We start from the raw sequence: 20,151 nt of genomic DNA on the forward strand, positions 1-20,151 counted from the left end.
AGAATCACAAATACTTTATTGATCCCTGAGTGGAAATTGTGATTTGTTACAGTCGCTCTGATGTAAAGAATGGAGAATTGTGAGAAGTAAGATTAAGAGTATGAATTAGAAGTATGTAAATGTAAAGCAATAAAATAAAATAGAAATGAAAATGTGCATTGAAAAATAAATTAAATGTACATTATGCTACGGTGTTTAACACTAGTACTTAAGATATTAAAAATATTAAAAATAAAACAAAATGTGCATTATGCTGCAGTGTTTCACACTAGTACTTAAGATAATAAAAATATTAAAAAATGAAATATATATCGTCACTGTGCTGAGGCTGTATGTGTGAAAATTTTAAATACAATATGTACAACAACAGAGTAAAACAAGAATAAAATAAGTAACTAACTAAATCAAAACTGGTGGGATAAATTGGTTAAAAGACTGAACTTTGTATAAGAAAATAGAGGAAGCTCTTGGAGGCCTCCATCACCCCTTAAAGGCACAAAATGGCTGAGTCTGTGCACTAGGATTTGTCTCTAAACTCTGCTAAAAGCGAGTGAGAGACTGCGTATGTTGCTGAAGCGCCAATGTACACTCTCATGTCTTTCCCAAGGAAGAGAAATTGGTATTCAAAGAAAGAAAAAAAAATGAACAGAGAGGGAAACTGACTGTGAGAAATTCAAAAGGTGAGTGAGAGAGAAAGGGAAGGAAGGGGGGCCACAGAGACTGTCCAGAGGGCCAAGAGTTTGGTACTCCGGCCCTGCTCCTTGTGCTTTGTACTTGTGCTTAATTCACACTAATAGATTAAAATTTATGGAAATTATGGAGGAAAAAACACTTAGTGTCTTAAACAATTCAGTAGAATTTGTCGTTGATACGTCGAAATACTTTCATGAACGGAGTAGAGGCGATGCTTTTATTCTGAAAGGACTCACAGCGGAAGTGTCGTTTATGTTTCCCGCTGAGGAAGCGAGCGAAGAGTAGTAGGGCACAACTTCGAGGGAACTCCTGTTAATTCTCCTGAACACACGCAGAGATGGACACTGATTCTATAGACAGTTTGATCCTGAAGCTCCACGATGTGGACGCGGTGAAGTTCGGAGAGTACAAGCTGAAGAGCGGCATGATGACACCCATTTACATCGACCTGAGGGTGCTGGTGTCGCACCCAGCGCTCATGAACCAGGTAAACACGTGCTGCCCTTTCCGCTACACGGCGCGATGGACCTCAAATTAAATGTGTTAAATTAACAAAAGTGAAACATCGCACTGTGACTTTGTTCAAACTGTAAATGATACTATAAAGTCACCCACATGTTGTAGTGACGCGGTATCGATGCGCACGTGGGTGTTTATCAGCAGTCTGAGAGTCCACACTGCTGTGTACATAGTATTGGACTAGAATTTTCACTGAACCACCTCATTATGGGATTACAACCGATGCAAGATTTGTTTATATATTTAGCATGTTTGACACAGTATCAGCAACATTACAACTATGATCTCTACAAATATGAGTAAGAAATATTAATCCTGCACTTATCCAGGTCATTTACCTTAGTACAGTTTAATCATTGTTTGATTCTGATAAGATAAGTGAGTAGTAACTATAGTAAGTCAGTGCACATGCACAAACACAGTCTGATCACATGGAGTACATTATGTAGACACCTAAAAACATTTAATACCATTTAAATATTATAAGACAACATTTAATAAAAAGTATTAAACCTTGTAAACATAGTGGAAAAATGAGGGGGGGTCATCCATGGTAAAAACTTCCATTCCATTGTTTTGTCATTGACCCTCTTGCCACTGCACATCTTCTATCTTGTTTCATATGCAGGTGTCAACTCTCATCTACCAGCGAGTGCAACAAGAGGGGCTACAGTTTGACTCGGTGTGTGGGGTGCCGTACACAGCCCTGCCTCTGGCCACGATCATCTGCTCTAGACATGAACTGCCCATGCTCATCAGGCGAAAGGAGGCCAAGGACTATGGTGAGTGGGTGGAGGGCTAGGCTTTATTAAACAAACGTTGAGTGTTGACTGTGGAAACATTCATTAGCGGTTAAGAATTGTCCCATTTTGAAACACTTGATCTTTGGCGAGTGACATGTATCAGAACCTTAACTCATTTATGTATGGCATAGAGAATGAAGGACTTCTTATACATGTTCTGGCTGGTTCTTGGTACCTGAAATCAACGGCTAGACAGAAGCAGCTCAAACTGAGTGTAGAGGATGTGAGATATCCGCAGTTTTATGACTGGCCCTCCTGCGTACAGCACTGTCAAAATATATTGCAGTGTTTCTTCAGTGACTTGCCATTCCCCCTCCCTGCAATGTCAATAGTCTGACGAGATTGTTTGTGCTATGTGGGTTGACGTGTTTACTTTATGATGCAGTTTTGGCTACACCTCTATCAGTGAGGTTGTTGCAGTTTTTGCTCTCAGTTGTCAAGGACAAACACATACTGTCACATTCCTGTGATATGGTGCAAAATGACTGAGTTAAAATGTTAAAAAGTAGCATGGGAGCAGTTTTCTTACATGTGTTATTGAGAGATGATTGACATTTTAGAAAGTCTCACCTGGCTTGCGGTAAGTGCATTGTAGACATTGACCTAATACTATGCTGTTTGTCAAACACACAGCAAACACACAGATATATCTGCTCCTTCAGGTTTGACAAAACAATTCTAGAAAATCCTGAAAGTGCTGAAAGTAAAGTTTCACACCAGGTGATACATACAGTTTGTGGTTGTAGCATATTTGTGAATCAGCAGAAGCTGTTGCCCCACTGGAACGTGACCTCTTAAAGGCCTTTAATCAGAGTAAAAGTGACGCAGTTACTCTGCTTGTCCACAATAGGGACTGATAAGGCTCCTTATGTAACCCTTCTAGGAACCAAGCGTCTGGTGGAGGGCTCATTTCGTGAGGGGGATACATGCCTGATTATTGAGGACACAGTGACCAGTGGCTCCAGCATCCTGGAGACTGCTGAAGTGCTCAACAAAGGTGGACTGAAGGTGCAGTATCAAAAAACACTAGACATTGTAAAATAACATGGCTGCTTTTTTTTTGTTTGTTTGTTTAGAATGTTCACTGTAAAGGTTGTAGAAGCCCATCAACTACGGTAAACGTGTTACCAACGGCAACAGCCATCTTAAACCTGGCCCCAGTGGGTGTAGCCATCTTTTAAAATCTTATTGGTTCAAGGTGACAGATGCCATTGTACTCATGGACCGAGAACAAGGCGGTGTGGAGATGTTGGCTTCTCAGGGAATCAAGCTCCATCCCATCATCTCCATGTTCACGCTGCTCAACGTGCTGCTGGCAGCCGAACGCATCGACGCTGAAACCGCCCAGAACGTCCGCAAGTTCATCTTGGACAATAACACTTTCAGGTACAGTTGTACCATCGTCCCAGCTAAGATGATGAATGTAGTGCGGAGTGTAACTGTGTGTGTTTTAATGCATATTTTACACGTAACAATTGCAAATGTAACATTTGCTTCTTGGTTCTTTTAGCCCCAAGGAGGAGAATGGTAACGGGGTTCCTGCCACCAAGAAACCATGTATGGAACAGGACATTGAGCTGAGCTATGCAGACAGAGCCGAACTGCCAAGTATGTAGTCTTCCAAGTTAGTCAAAGGGCAACACTGGTGCAATGTGAATATAATTGACAATGTTTCTGTGCAAGGTTACACCCAACGTGAAATACAAATACTTTCTACCTTCTTGGCCTCGGGGGGGATGATTTTTGTGATCCTTTTAAAGCATTGTAAGGGGGATTTATACTTGTGCAGTGGTGTGTCTGTGTCGCTCTGCAGTTACACCTCCAAAACACTAGGTGGCGGCAGAGGTTTCTGTGAAGTGCTGTAAAGTTTAGTTGATTCAAAACACACATTAAACATGGCTTAATAGAAACCGTTTCAAACACAAGTACACAAATCAGCTTCACCCATAACTCGCAACATTCACAGACAAAGGATTTGTCTTTGCTGGACACATTTTCCCCATAAATACAACATGCTAATGTTTTTTTAGCACAAGCCTACAGCATTTTACATTGTATAAATTAGCCTAGCAGCTAGCGGACTTTTCTCTACTCAAATGAAGCCAGGGCCAACAGCAACATTTAACAAAGCTAATGTTACAAATTTCGGCTCTATTACAACTCACAAGGTTCACCGATAAAACCACACAAATATAAGATGCTAACATTATTAGCACACGCCCATTACATTTTACATTGTATAAATTAGCCTAGCGACGAGCAGAGATTTCCTCTGCTCATATCAAGCTAGGATAAATCCTGAAGGATAAATCACACACAAGACTTGAAATGCTATTTTTGTGGAGGCTTTACTGTCTACACAATTTATTGTTTCTTATCTGTGAAATGAAAGTAAATAAAAGCTTCGTTTCCACTGAGGGAAAAGGTCTCAGCTCACAAAAATAGACAGGTCTCCATCGCCATGACACATACTTATATTTCTGGAGAGGTGCACTTCAGGCTATGGCGTAGGTACAGCGTCAATTTGACACAGACGTATAAATTCCGCCTTATTCTTAATTTCTCAAAAAGTTTTGTTTAGAGGTGGTGTCAATTTCAATAACAAATAATACATTCAGAATCGAAGCTCTTCATCCAGTCTGTCCTGCCTCTTGTCCACAGACATTCACCCTCTGGCGTCAAAGCTGCTGAAGACCATGGAGGACAAGCAGTCTAACCTCTGTGTGTCCGCCGATGTGACGAGCAGCGAGGAGCTTCTTCAGCTGGCGGACTCTCTTGGTCCCAAAATCTGCATGCTGAAGACCCATGTAGACATCCTCAAGGTTGGAGTGGAACCGTGATCATATTTGACACAGAGAATATTGTCAGGACAAATAATCTGATGCTGTTGTTGTGTCTGCTAACAGGACTACACAGTGGTCTTCATCCAGAAACTGCAGGCTCTGGCCGAGAAACACAACTTCCTCATCTTTGAAGATCGCAAGTTTGCTGACATTGGGAACACAGTCAAGCATCAGTATGAAGGTGGGTGGATTTAAAACCTTTTACATTTCCTTTCCATATTTGGACATGCTTTATCTGTCTTCAGAAACAACTGTTGTGTTCAATTTTTAAGTATCTAAACACTAAGCATGTGTATCCATTTCCCAGGGGGTTTGTACCAGATCTCATCCTGGTCCCACATAGTGAATGCTCATGCGGTGCCAGGGCCCGGGGTTGTGAAGGGCCTGAGTGCTGTAGGAAAGCCTCTGGGCCGTGGCTGTTTGCTCATAGCACAGATGAGCTCCCAGGGGTCACTGGCTACCGGTGAATACACAAAGACTGTGGTAAGCATGTCTGTGTGCTTTGTAAGTTTACTCAAATAAAGAGTGTATTGTTCAGGATTATCAGTTTACCATTTTTATGCCACTGTGCCGTCGACAGCTGTGGCGGAACATATTGTGTGTTCAGGATGTCCATCTGTTTGCCCCATTCTTGTATATGCAATATCTCAGGAATGCCTGAAGGGAATTTCTTAAATTTTGAGGTTAAGTGACAAAGTGGAGAATTGATAGGTCAATCAGTGGTCGCACTGATCAGAACATATCAGATCAGATCGATGGATCAGAGGACCCGCTGCTGTAGAGGTGAGTGAAAGGAAACTTGCAGACCCAGAGCTGGACCACGGGTCATGCAATAGGTTGCAAAAACGGTTGACAACACTAAAATGAGAGCACTATTGCGCCAAGAAACAGAGCGTTGTATTTCTAAATAAATGAAGGACAAACGATGAAGCTTCATTTCACTGCATCTGGCATTCTGCTGCTCCTACTGTTCCGAGAGTGTGGTGCTATGAATAACCTAACGGTATATTCCACCAGTGCTCCTAATTAACAGTCCAGCTCAAAAAATAGAAAATCAATATGTGGTAGCAAATACTGATATCATGTCAGGCCGCCTCAAATACATGACTGTGTGGAATTTATGACACTAATCTTGGGTGTCCATCTTGAAACTCTGCTGATTATATAGATCTTCTGTGCTGTTGAGTATAAGATGTGTGTGAAGCATACATGTTTTAGAAATGTGTTGCTTCTTTGCAGCAACATCCATATTTAGAGTATTGTTAGTGGTGATGGCTACAACTACAACACAAGCTCAGTGATTTTTCTGATATTGAGCTACAGGTGGTTGTTGTTGCACCATGTGATGAAGCTCTCTATCAGTGCTTTGTTCTCCTCTGTATAAATAGTCTTAATGTGAAGACGGCATGACAGCCTTGTATTTATTTCCTTTAAAGTCTTCACTTCATATATTATATGAGTCAGACATGGATGTAAATTTCAACTTGACTGGTTGGCAGAGCCATACAACTGTAAGGTGGTAATTCTATTTTATCTCTGTTATCTATCTGTACAGGTGAAGATGGCGGAGGAGCAGTCAGACTTTGTCATTGGGTTTATCTGTGGCTCTAAGGTCACCAAGAGGCCAGAGTTCATCCACATGACCCCCGGGGTGCAGTTGCAGGCTGGAGGTAAATATGACTTCATTTTGATTATTGACATTTGTCATTTCTTTGCAGTGGTTGATTTTTTTTTTTTCCTGGAAATGTTGAAATTTACATGCAACTAAAAGGAAACTATGAAATCATGTAAAAGTAATATTACTCTTTATTACACTCAAACAAAATGCATACATATTTGTATAGATACAAGTTGTCCATACACATTGAACTGTTGTGTCGCATATTTTAAATAGTATTACTCTGTATTCCCTCATCAGATTTAAAATGAAAGAGTTAGTAGCCTATAAGGTTAAAGTGCAAACCTTCAGCTTTAAGGATTTTTGATACAACATTCATATTGAGTGGAAAGTGTCAGTCAATGAGCTCTTTTAATGCACAGCACCTCAGATTTAGGACAGTGGCTGGCACAAATACAAGGTGTGCTTTTTACTCCTGTAGGTGATTTATCTTTGATGCCTTAAACAGAAAAACAGGTGTAAATAACGTGATGACTTTCCACTCTGCCCTCTTATTGGTGCTGAGACTTGTCTTCAACACAAGGAGGTGCTATAGTATAAGAAATGATTGCTGGGCCTGTCATCAATAGTTCCCCTCACACTCTTCAACATCCTCCCCCTTTCTCTGTCACCCCTCCTCACCCCTTTCCCCACCCCTCTCTGCACCCCCTGTCTTACAGGTGATGGGCTGGGCCAGCAGTACACCACCCCAGAGGAAGTCCTCTGCAACAAAGGCTCTGATGTCATCATCGTGGGTCGCGGTATCCTGGAGGCCCCTGATAGGCTGAAAGCTGCTGAGTCATACAGAAAGTCAGGCTGGGAGGCTTACACAAAGAGACTAGGCCGCAGTGGCCAATAGGAGCTCAGGACAGACCTTCATCACATGTAATTGCAAATTGAACCTAGAACTCTAACAAGGACTTCTGTGGATGACCTTTAAGTAGTTTCTCCTTTATTCCAGTGTGCACATAGTTGTATACATAGAAACATATGTAGACATGTGCGTCTGTACACCACACTGCCACATCAAAATGCACATCCACACAGGTTGCAGGAGGTACCTGGCAGGTGTGGGGAAGTGGTTAAGATATGTAACTGTGTTCTTTTGATTCCCTCCTATAAATAAACCGCACAACTTAACCTAAAGTCCATCTGGCCTGGGTACTCTTGCAGGTTTAACTGATTTGGGGAAAGGTTTCTGTGTTTCTTTTAGGTTAATTAATTCCTCCTGTTGGAGATGAGATGTGCATTACCTACAATAGCTATTTTTTTAATGAGTTCTCTGCTAAACTCCCAAAGACCCCTCAGGATTTCTTACAGCAGGAATACAAGGTTCCAGTCAGTGTGGCACAACCACCATTCTTATGCTTTTGCTTAATTGCTGAAATACCAGACCAAGATTTGTAGTAAAAATTAGATTGGGTATGTTTAATACTTTTTTATGGTTGTGTAATATTTAGATTGGCATTTCCAGAACCAAACTGACAGGCACAGAGTATGTTGAAATTCAGCTTCACAGTGTATCAGTATTAAGTTGATTTTAAGCTTGTATGTACAGATAGTTCATTTCATAGCAAATGGAACAGCTTGGTCAGTGACACTTGAGTAATGGATGATTGTATTCAAATAATGTTTTGACTGTGGTTCTGACTTAACTATGCTTTTTTAAAGGGAACTCTTTACATAATGAATTTCATACATCAACTTAAATGTATTTTGAGAATATGACAAAATGGTGGGCCATATGAACAAACCTTTTTCAAGAGCTGTAGTTGTTTTTGCAGTTGTTAAGTACAAGATGAGGGAATGCAGATTGCAGCCAGATTAGTTAACACAACTGTCTTAAGTCCAACGTCTGCCGTCCATATTTAAAATATCAAATACTGAGGTGAGGCAATAATTTCCCCAAAGTCATATAAAATTGTTTATAATGTATCATGATTCATTTCTTTCCAGAATCAGAGTCGATAAACAAGTTTTGTTAAGACGAGAGAATTACCTTCAGTTTGTGGCGCCTCCCTTTAAAAACAGACAGAAGTTGAATTTTGTTTTCAGTGTGTCCTGGAGCCATGACAGTTGTGCTGTTACTACTCGGCCTGTAGGCAGTATCATGGCGTCATTGTATCCTTGAGTGTGTTATCATACATGATTTAATGAGTAAATGTCTTATCTAACAAAGACCTTGTTTGGTTTTTTTCCCTCCATGTTCTTTCCTGTTGTGACTAGAAGAAGAAATGCAATGTGTGTTTTTGTAAAGTGAGACTGAATACTTCAATAAATCATATGTTGGAAAAGCTTTTCATTTCCAGCTCAGTGTTTGGTATTGCTCCCCACTTGTACATATATGTTCTTAATGTAACAATACTACTGTTCTGTTACTTGTGTTTTAAACTTTTTAGAGTGGAGAGATGCCATTGGATATTTAGTTATCCTAACTTTAGTATAAGGAAATATTCAAGTTGGACATACTTGAATGCACATCAGTTAATAATTTGTTCTAATCTTAGATACTGTATATTCAAATACTACATTAATGGTCTTATCAGCTGCCTTTTATACACACTGTAAGATGTAGATTGCGCAGGATTATCTCCATTGCTATGTGATGTACCAAGGTTTACAAAGTGCATTTCAAAACTTCAATGTAATCATGTTTAAAAACTGATGAGACTGTGAATAATGTACCAGCAATCAATGTAGCATGAAATAAACTCAGTGGTTATTATAAAATCATTTTGCAGACTGTCTTCATTGAAGACTAATTTTAGTTAGTTTCTGTTTATCTGAACTTACCCTAATAAAAGCTGAAGACACTGTTTGTTGACTGATTTTACTAAATGAATATCAGAGCCACTGTGAATTATGAATGACAAAACCTCAATTTGATTTGACAGTGAGCCAGAACAGAATTCCAGTTTAAAGCAATTGCTTCTAATCAAATAAGTAGGCCACAGAAATATGGTCAATGGGAGTCTTGAGTCTCACAGAACTTTTTCACGTGTGTGTGTAATCACTACAGGAGGCAAATATTTTTGAAACTAATATACTGATTAGTATAATTAGTTGGTTTTGATTTACAGTATATATCATGAAATACGACAAATGTGTGCAAAATAGTATCAAAATCAAGTAATTCTATGGAATTGTTGAACTTTTTATTGATTTACCAAAAGTGCATGTCTTGCTGGGTTGACTGTCTTTCCATATTCTGTGTCACGTTTCATTTACTTTCGCCTAACTTCTCTGTATTGTGTCTCTGACTTTGAGGCCTTGTGAGGGAGATGAAATAAGAATGGTCAAAACTGAAGCAACAGGGGCCGAGATATCCTAACTTATATCCCTCAGTTTGTAATGTCAGTCTTAAACCGAATTTATAGCAAGATAACCCTGATGACATCATAGTAAGTAGAGATGACATAGGTCCTCCAGAGCAGCTAAAATTATACAACTGTTTTCACAAGCTGAGCAGCAGTTACTATGACCAGCAAAGAATCAACTAGAAGCAGTGGCACCCCCAGAAAATTTTCATAGCTGATGGGGCACCAAAAACCAAAAACCATAACTGAATTTTTGGAATTCATGTATGTTTTAATGTGTTATGTGTGTATGTTGCTCTTTAAATAGACTGGTTTGACTTTTTCTTAAAGAGACAAACATACATCTTTAATTTGACGGAGTACATTGATTGTGAGGAACAAAACATTTACTGGACACAAACCTTACCAAATTACTGAAGACTCATGGGTACCCATTGAACCCATTTTTATAGAGATATCTTGAGATGGGAGCACAAGGGACCCCTTGAAAATGTTGTTCCCTCGCCAAAATTAAGCCTAACTTTGAAGCATAATTTCGCTTTAGGCTGTGTAATTTAACAAGATACCATTACCTTCATGCTAGCTTAAAAAAATGAGCGTCTTGAAGACAGAAATGTTGACCTATTCTTTTCATCACAGAGAGGCAGCAATTCTGGGAGTGCCACTGACTACTCAGAGAGTGCATACCTCAGCCTAGGCCAAATGCCTTATCTTGCAATGTTACAAAAGTGAAAAATAATTTGTGTGTCCACCCTGTGATTCAGATCTCCTCCAAAATTCTTCTTCCTTGGCCCACTTTCCATTAAGATTCATGAAAATTGGGCGAATCGTTTTTCCGTAATCCTGCCGAGAAACTGACAAACTGAACTAAAAACATATCCTTCTTGGGGGAGGTAATCAGATTGGAAGACTGTCCCTTTAATATAAAGACTGCAGTAAGTTTGCAACCAAGGAGGTCCAGCCCACAGAGCAGTAACAAGATCTCTGATTGGCTCGCTATCATGGTTCATGTTGTGTGGAACAGGTTCTGTTCTCAGTTGGCTAATTAGAGCTCTTTATATTAGCGTTGTCTTTTAATTACCCATAGATTTTAGTGTTGTTGATTTATAGATTCAATCATAGTGAATTAACTGGCTATTAAATCACCTGAAAATATCCACAACTTTCTTATTCAGAAGCTTTTCAGACAAAGAAAAAACAGACAAAAGAAAGAAAGAATGTTGAACCAACTCCAAAAACTTTCAATTGAATGTTATTAATTCAAGTCTTGACTCTCTGGTTTCCTGCTTGGGGAGAGTAGACTATGTATGTGTTTGGCTACATCAATGTTTCCTTGTGTCTCAGGGTGGATTTTCTCCTTTAGTGGCAGTTTGAACCCCGAGCATTCTCTCTCCACAACACCTGCAAGATTCACAGCGAGCTTTTCTACCAAAGCTGTCGGGCAAGGTGAGCCACCCAACTGCAGAAAGTCATTTGCAAGGCATATGACATGGAAATGATGCCCGAACGGGCGCTGAATGGGACAAATGGAGTCGACAGGTAGCTACGTTACAATGCGCCTTTTTACAGACAAACGCAGGCACAAAGGTCAGACACGTTGCCTGGCACAGAGGAGGCGGAGGGAGGGCGATTTGGATGGAGGAGAAGGGTTGGTAAGAATAATGCATTTAGTGTGTGTGTGTGTGTGTGTGTGTGTGTGTAAGTGTAAGTGTAGGTGTGTGTGTGTGTGTGTGTGTGTGTGTGTGTGACACAAACACCCCTCCCCCTTTATGTCAATATTGGATCAGAGCAACGCACCGTGCAACAGGTGTCTGCGCCCTGAGGATCCTCTGTTGATTTCATCCATGAGGGGTGGAGAGAGAGAGAGAGAGAGAGAGAGAGAGAGAGAGAGAGAGAGAGAACATGTAGAGGTATAAAAGGTGTATACCTGTCACACACAGCACACATCCAGTGCGTGTAAAAGGTGAGCCAAACCTGACCAAGCTTGTGCACGTTGGCCCTTGCTCTGCTTCTCCTAAAGGTAGGCTGTGAGGTCTCTCATTGGTTTCTTATTTCCTTCAGAGCATTCACTCGTACAAATGTGTACACTTGCTTGGTGTTCTAACTTCTCCAAATCTTCCTCCAAAGGTTACCCAACAGCAGCGAAGCCAGCTGTTAACGTGCACACTACCTCCCTCCCTCTCTCCGGATCATCGACACACTGTGATCGTTACTGTGACTTTTTCATGTCCGTATTTGCTTCACGTTGAGCCTCACGTACAATACCTGAAGATGAAGTTTTGTTCGTTCGGCTCGCGTTATGCAGGTACGGGTTGGCAACTGGAAAAGGCACAAACTGTGTTCTATCGTCACAAGAGCATAACTGCTGTTAACACTGTCAAGCCTCAGTTGAAGACAAACAATGGAAGGCTGTTTTTGGTTAGGTTGTTTTAAAAGGTTGTTTTAATGTGGTTCAAGAGTGCCAGATGGGTGTGTGAGTCAAGTGAGTCAAATTGTAGCAATGAAAGTCTTGAAAATCCATCAGTATTGTATATTTCTGAGAAATACATCAACCATAAAGTCAGGACTACTGCTCTATCTAAGAGGCCTTGATAAGAAGAGAGTCTCACTAACTGAAGCGCCAGGTGTGTGGCACATTTCACTGAGCAGAATGCCTTATTTGCATACAGCTGGAACAGGCAATGCTCTAAAGTTCCTCTGACTGCTGGAGACAATCATTTATCCACAGGTGAACTGTATAAACTCCTAGAAAAGTAACTTATATAAAGTTTATTTGTTGGATAGGTGACTGTGTCGAGCAAAGAAAGTGTTATCAGTGGTTTAAAAGTTCCAGTTTAAATCCATCAAATATTTTCTTGTTTTTACTTAAAATGTGAAAGACAGATTATGACTCACAGCCTCACATTACTCCATATGTTCATGTAAAACCTGCTTGCTCTTAACACACACACCTGTCTCTACTGTCTCTATCATTACTGATAAATCTGTAACTGAAACTGGCAAAACGTCCAACTGATGGTCATTAACTGTTTGTTTTCTAACCAGCGGTTGTTCTCTCCCTAATGTGCCTGCAGCTGATATCATATTGTATGTGCTGAGAAGGTTGACATTTACAACGAAAGGGACGATTAGCTCCGTATCTCCCTTTGGGGCTTTTTTTATAATCATTTTCCCATTGGCACATTCATGTTGACAGCATGTTTTTTCCACCGGGGGCCTATTCATTACTGTCCATCTCTTACGTCATGAACTGAGGCTGCAGGCGAGCACCAGGGAGCAGAGAGATGGGCTTAATGGGAGGTTATGTTAATCATTGACTAAACATTAACCACACACACCAGACATCTGATATGGGCCATCTGTCATGTGGATGCTCTAATACAGCATTCAGCCGTCATTCATCATATTTATTGTTCCCTATGTTTAAGAGTGCATCATCCTGTCAGTGCTTTAGTTTGTCATTTAAAGATACACTGGTGTTTCTTTTCTTTTATCCAGCTCTCTGATGAGGAGGCAAAGTGAATGTTGTGGATTTCAGACAATAAATTCATGAAGCCAGTATTGCAGCTATATTATTCCACCTTCTGAGTCCCATTTTAAACTGATACATTCATTCAAAAGCAGCACAGTCACTCACAGTGCCAAAACACATTGTACACACAGATTACAATCCCTGACCAACTTAATTTATGACTAAATGTTCCTTAAATTGGCTGCTTAATCAATTTATGTGAAAAAGAAAAGTTACAACTGAGGATTAGGTTCACACTCAAGTCGCGTTTGATCCGTGCAGCCAAGAATGACATGAGATAAACAACACCATGCTCAGTGTTCTGTGCTTGAAAATGATAAATCACCAATAACTACCTTGTCTGAAAATCAACCGCATTATGTTGTACGCCTTTAAGTAGTTTTAAGAGGCATTTGTATCTCTTTGTGACTATATATGTCTCACAGTACAGCGTGTCTGTCAGTGCTTAAGCAGATGTTTGAAACACAAATCTTTAATATGTTTGGTTCCCCACATTCTCCCCTTAATGCTGTTTTTGTTTCCTCAGCTAATCCCCATCACTTTTTATTATCTCACAAAACACCTCATTTAGGTATCATCACCTTATAGACATTATATGAAAGCCCGCCCAACGTGTCATTCTTTACCTGAAAGCCTATTTGCCTCTGCTCTAAGCTCTAGTCAATATTTGCTTAAAGCCAGAGGAAGGGAAAGCTCACACTCCTCAGTATCCTGGTTACCTTGCCCCGATTTAAACAGACTGTCCCAACTGGTCCTGCTGCTGCTGCTGCTGCTGTTACACCCTTCCTACCAGCTCCAGGAGCTGTATTAGCAAGCACGTCATTTGTTCAGGATTCAATGTGGAGGCTTAGACAGCTGCTTCTGTACAAATGAAAGAGTCTGAATGTATATTTAGTGGGAGTTGATCCCAATTTGAAGCCGTTTGGATCAGGTGATCAGCATCAGATGCTGTATTGTAGTCGTCTGTCTTTTGTCATCTTTAAAATATGCCTGACAATTAACTTCTCTCAGTGTGAGTTTTGAAAGCAACATGAGAAAGAAAAGTTAAGAAAAGATGCTGGATACTCTGCATCAAACCTGCAAGAATATTATGTAGCAGTGCTTATATTGGTGACAGTCATTTTTCTGTACGTAACATTGAACATTGAAAACCTTTTTGTTATACTCTCATTTCCTTAGGACACACAATAGGAAAGTAACAGGCAATAGCTCAGTCCATAGTGACTTGGGTTGGGAACCGGACCAAAATATGGAGCGTGGACTGGTAGCTGGAGAGGTGCCAGCTCACCTCCTGGGCACCGCTGAGGTGCTCTTAAGCCAGGCACTGAACCCCCCAACCGCTCGGAGCACCTGTCATGGACAGCCCCACTCTGACATCTCTCCAGTGCATGTATAGGTCCTGTTTGTGCATGTGTGTGTTCGGACCTGTGTGCAATTGACAACAGAGTGAAAAAATTTAATTTCCCCTTGGAGATTAATAAAGTATATATATATAATAAAATATATATAAATTTATTAATTATTTAATTAGGGGTGTTACAGTGGGGGCAAAAGTGGGACTGATTGCTCAGGGTCCCATTAGGAGAGGGGTCCCTCAAAAGCCTAGAATTAAAAGATTGTTTTTTTATTATTATTTTTATTTCTAAGTAATAAATGCCATAACTAAATTAAAATCGGTAATAAATTGGTTAAAAGACTATTTAACTGGTTAAAAAGAAAATAGTGGAAGCACTCTAAGGGCCCCTCCGACCTCTTAAAGGTGAGGTGCAAAGTGGTTCAGTCCGCCCCAGCATGAGAAGTTGTCTCTAAATGCAGTTAGAGCCAAGTGAGTGACTGCTTATGCTGCTGGAGCACAACACACACTATCATGTCTTTCACCAAGAAAGGGAAATTTGATTCCAAGGGAAAAAAAGAAAAGAAAGGGAAGTAAAGCAAACTGACTTTGTGAGAAAAAAAAGGTGTGTTAGAGAAACATGGATCAAGAGAGGAGGGGCAGGGGGCCCACAGAGACTGCTTATGCATAGTGCCCAGAATTTGGTACTACACCCCTGCATTTAATAGTTATCCATACCTTACCTTTTTGGTTGGTTTAACACGTTTCATATTAACTTACTTTGTATGTTTCCACCTGCTTGGTCAGCTAAGTGTGAGCACAGAAAATGTACACACAGATGATATTAATATATTCTGATAAAAAAGATGTTTTAAGCATTTTATTTTAGGTGCTATTTGTTAATTAATTAACATTGTCATTTTGTTTATGGATATTATCATTCTACTACTGTGAAATGTCTTTCTGTCCTTCTCTGCTTTCTGTTCTTCTCTGCTGCTCCTCCTCAGGCTTTTTCTTCATTATATATTTGCCTAAATCTAAATCAAAGGTACAATGACAGAGGGGGCTTTATGTAAAGAGCGCTCTCAGTATAAATAAAATTGACTTGACTGCCAGGAAACCCCAGCGCACACCTTCTCTTATTTCAAGCCTCGTGCTGCCCCGGCTGTGACCCTATAAACTCTGCCACACTGTATCAGCACCATTAAGACCACTGTTTGTATCTGTACAGCAGGAACATGATTACATTTGTGGTGCCTGCCTGCCAAACTGTTTGCTGCTATCTGTAAGTGGTAGAGAGTGCTACCCAGAGGCTGTGTGTGTGTGTGTGTGTGTGTGCGTGTGCTGCCTGTAGGCTGTGTGCTGTTTCCTCTGACAGTTACCGATAATAAAGAGTCATGCAAATGCCCGAGGCCTGGTCCCTCTCCTGGTTGGTGACTTCTTACCTTTGCTCTTTGACTTTCTGATGGTACTGACTGAAGTGTGCTCTGGTGATGATGATGATGATGATGATGGTGATGATGATGATGATGATGACGATGATGATGACGATGATAAAAGTAATAATCTTCATTATTGCAATTTCAGAAAAAATATCCCAATGAATAAATGTGATGTTCTATAAAATGCAGAAACAAAATTAAGAGCATCTCGTTTAAATAACTATTAATAACCACAACAAGCATTTTTTTTTCGAGAAAGGAAGTCGATATAAAGTAGCAAATGTGAATTGCAAAGTTTCTTGCTCTTGACTGTCTATCTCAAGCAAAAATAGCCTCCCTTGTGTATGTCCTGTCTGCTTGTACACCTGACTGCCAACTGATTATGTGTGCCTGTCATCACAATTCAATACTGATTGTCTTTCTGTGTACCTCAACAGTCATAAATCATTAACACTAGCTCAGAAAACAATATCATAATTTACATAGCATTTCTCTATGTTTTCCCTGCAGGTAAACCCAGCTGCTTGGGTGTCCACGCAGAGATCAGTGAGGACAAGCGGAGGAGGTACAAGCAGATGTCCCGCTTACATCACTCTTACCTGGATTAGTCTCCACGGTAACCTTCCACCTGAAGGAGGGCATTTATTCAGTGCAATCTGTGTGTGTGTGTGTCTGTGTGAGTGAGTGAGTGTGTGTAAGTATATGTGTGTGTTAGAGTGCAGATACACAAACACTCACGTGTGTGTGTCAGTGTTTGTGTGCTTGCATGCAAACACATTTGTGATGTGTGCAGGTGCATTCACTGACTATTCAAATAGTTTGGACTCACACTGACCCAGAAAACAAAATCTTTCCCAGCAGTGTTAACACAATTCCTGCTCTGCAACCTCTCTATTCATGTACAAAAAATGATTTTAAGTTAGTTAAATGTTAAGCGATATATTTCTGATGTTACTTGGTGTAGAAAGACAATAAGCACAAATAGATTGGGAGGTGAGACAGCTGTTGGGCAACAGCAGAAAAATATACAGTACAGGCCAAAAGTTTGGACACACCTTCTCATTCAATGCGTTTTCTTTATTTTCATGACTATTTACATTGTAGATTCTCACTGAAGGCATCAAAACTATGAATGAACACATGTGGAGTTATGTACTTAACAAAAAAAGGTGAAATAACTGAAAACATGTTTTATATTCTAGTTTCTTCAAAATAGCCACCCTTTGCTCTGATTACTGCTTTGCACACTCTTGGCATTCTCTCCATGAGCTTCAAGAGGTAGTCACCTGAAATGGTTTTCCAACAGTCTTGAAGGAGTTCCCAGAGGTGTTTAGCACTTGTTGGCCCCTTTGCCTTCACTCTGCGGTCCAGCTCACCCCAAACCATCTCGATTGGGTTCAGGTCCGGTGACTGTGGAGGCCAGGTCATCTGCCGCAGCACTCCATCACTCTCCTTCTTGGTCAAATAGCCCTTACACAGCCTGGAGGTGTGTTTGGGGTCATTGTCCTGTTGAAAAATAAATGATCGTCCAACTAAACGCAAACCGGATGGGATGGCATGTCGCTGCAGGATGCTGTGGTAGCCATGCTGGTTCAGTGTGCCTTCAATTTTGAATAAATCCCCAACAGTGTCACCAGCAAAACACCCCCACACCATCAGACCTCCTCCTCCATGCTTCACAGTGGGAACCAGGCATGTGGAATCCATCCGTTCACCTTTTCTGTGTCTCACAAAGACACGGCGGTTGAAAAAATACGAAAAGGCTTGAAGGACAAAGAACTTCAGACTTGGCACACAGTGTGTAAATGAGAACATCCCAAGGATCAGTGGTCAAAGCTGGTCTAAACAACATTCAGAGCATTATTATCGCAGCAAACAACTATTAGCTATGTAAAGATATAGTAAAGTAATGGCATCCTGAGTGGAGAGAGTCATGCTACCTCTGTGTGTGTTGTAATCTGAGCTTCTCTGTTCTTTATTCTGGTAGCCGGTTCGACCGTCCACGCTTGTTAGTCCATGTGAGTCCCTGCGTGTATCCCACTCGCATTATTTTTTTCCCAAGTGTGTTCCAACTAACCCAAAACAAGCTCAGGGGAAAAAAGCACCCCTCGGGCTAGCTAATTGTGGCCTCATCACTGATAATGCCATCCTGACACATGGTGGTGGGACGGCACAACCTGGTCTCATTCCGAAGTTGACGAATACTGGTGCTTGGGCAATGACATCTGGTGTCAGACATTGACAAAAAAAGGCTGTCTTTTCATGTCAGCACGATACGCAGCCTGTCGCCATTATTGTGTAACGGCACCTGGCGGCGTCTAGGGGAAATACGGCCTGACTTAAATTAAGGGGGCGAAAACTCTGACCCTGGAGGCCAGTGTTCGCTTCCTGTACGATTGTAAAGCCAAATCTTATTTTTTTCCAAACCTAACCAAATGCTTTTGTTGCCTAAAGCTAACCACATGCGTGTTGGCTAAATGTAACCATGTGCCTGTGTTGTTGAAGGAAAAAAATGTCAATGTGGTGTTGTACTGATGAGGTATGTTTATTTTGAAATAGCATGCAAACTGTGCATTTTGAGAAAGGAAGGAAGTGTATTTTGAGAACATATAATGCATCTAACATGCTAAAGTTGACACGGCATCCCAGAACGTTAACAACAGATGCACCCAGGGTTCCTTGCACATCATATGTCAATGCTGAAAGTCAAGGACCACCATATGTGATGAGGTTGGAGTGAGAATGTGTTGGACAGCATTGTTGCAAAAGTGTAGTGCCCACCCATGCGGTTCTCCCCCGTTAACACCGATACGTCTGTCAGCACAGTTGCCATTGTTAGAACTGTTTGTGCTGCCGTTAACTGGTAGCCGTTGGCTCAGCCATGTCCATGTTGAGGGCTGTGTGCAAACAACCTTTGAATCATAATTATACTCTAAATGTCTGTACAGCTCCTTTAATAATGGTTTATTATTACCTTTGAATTCAAGAATAAATCATGATTGAATAGTGTTTACACCATACTGGGTGCACCTGGTAAGGTAAGATGATCTGATGTTCTGTGCAGCACAAGCAGATAATGGATCCCAGTACATGGCTACTTGGCACACCATTAGCAAGCCACCACCCACTGTTGTTTGCCTTTGACTGCCTCAGTCAAATGTATTAATGACCTTTAACGTGTTGCATACATAAACCAATCTGGGTGTAGAAAAAGATTAATGACCTTTTTTTGGTAGATCCATGTCTGCTACAAATGTTTTCCTCACCATGTTATTTTGCAGTTCCTCAAAGATATGAAACAAGGGACCAGTAGATATGTCATGTGACCAGGGAGAAGAAATGAATGGGGGGGTTTTATAGAGTAAGATAAGGATTCAAAGTAGAACTGTACCTGCTCTGTACAGGGCTACATTGTCCCTGACACATGCAAATACCCCCAGCTGTATTTAACAGGGAAATGAGCGGTGCATGTGTGTGTCTGTGTGTCTGGTACATGAGTGTAAGGATCTGGAGTGTTGAAAGACTTTTGTATGCGTGCTACTACCTGAACTACTTAGTGTGTCTACATACATAAAAATGTGTGTGTGTACATGTTTGTGGGTGGATGCATGTTGCACCCAAATACATAGACACACACACACACACACACACACACACACACACACGACATCTGTGTCTATATAATCCTGCCCTTTCACCTGCCCATCACCTGCTCTGGGGGCAAGCCCCTGGTGACACACAAGGACACACACAAAGAGACACACATGTAGAGACAAGAACAATGAATGGGTTAACTGGAGACAATGAGAAAGCTGTTCATACAAGTAAACAGCTCACACATGCCCACAGGTGGACAACGCACACACGCAAAGTCCTAACCAAACTAGCCAGGTCCTTTACTATGTAGCCGCTCCATCTCAGTCCTTTGTGAGCTCTTGTTAATAATTGCTGTGCTGGCTGAAGCCTGACTGTTAAATCAGCAGTGTATTAACATATTAATGTTTTTACCATG

The 20,151-nt window shown here is 40.9% G+C and overlaps 1 protein-coding gene across 1 annotated transcript; it reads left to right on the plus strand.

Annotated features, from left to right (window-relative positions):
• The first annotated feature begins 944 nt into the window (after positions 1–944).
• umps (uridine monophosphate synthetase) lies at positions 945–8,812 on the plus strand. Its single transcript, XM_033618315.2, has 10 exons — positions 945–1,180; positions 1,841–1,994; positions 2,899–3,023; positions 3,214–3,401; positions 3,526–3,623; positions 4,677–4,837; positions 4,922–5,039; positions 5,166–5,341; positions 6,414–6,528; positions 7,196–8,812. Exons 1-10 carry the CDS (start codon positions 1,031–1,033, stop codon positions 7,372–7,374), a joined length of 1,464 nt encoding a protein of 487 aa, XP_033474206.2. The 5' UTR covers positions 945–1,030; the 3' UTR covers positions 7,375–8,812.
• The last annotated feature ends 11,339 nt before the right edge of the window (positions 8,813–20,151 follow it).

This window comes from Epinephelus lanceolatus, chromosome 14 (assembly GCF_041903045.1).
Source record: "Epinephelus lanceolatus isolate andai-2023 chromosome 14, ASM4190304v1, whole genome shotgun sequence".
In the NCBI taxonomy this organism is placed as follows: Eukaryota; Metazoa; Chordata; class Actinopteri; order Perciformes; family Serranidae; genus Epinephelus; species Epinephelus lanceolatus.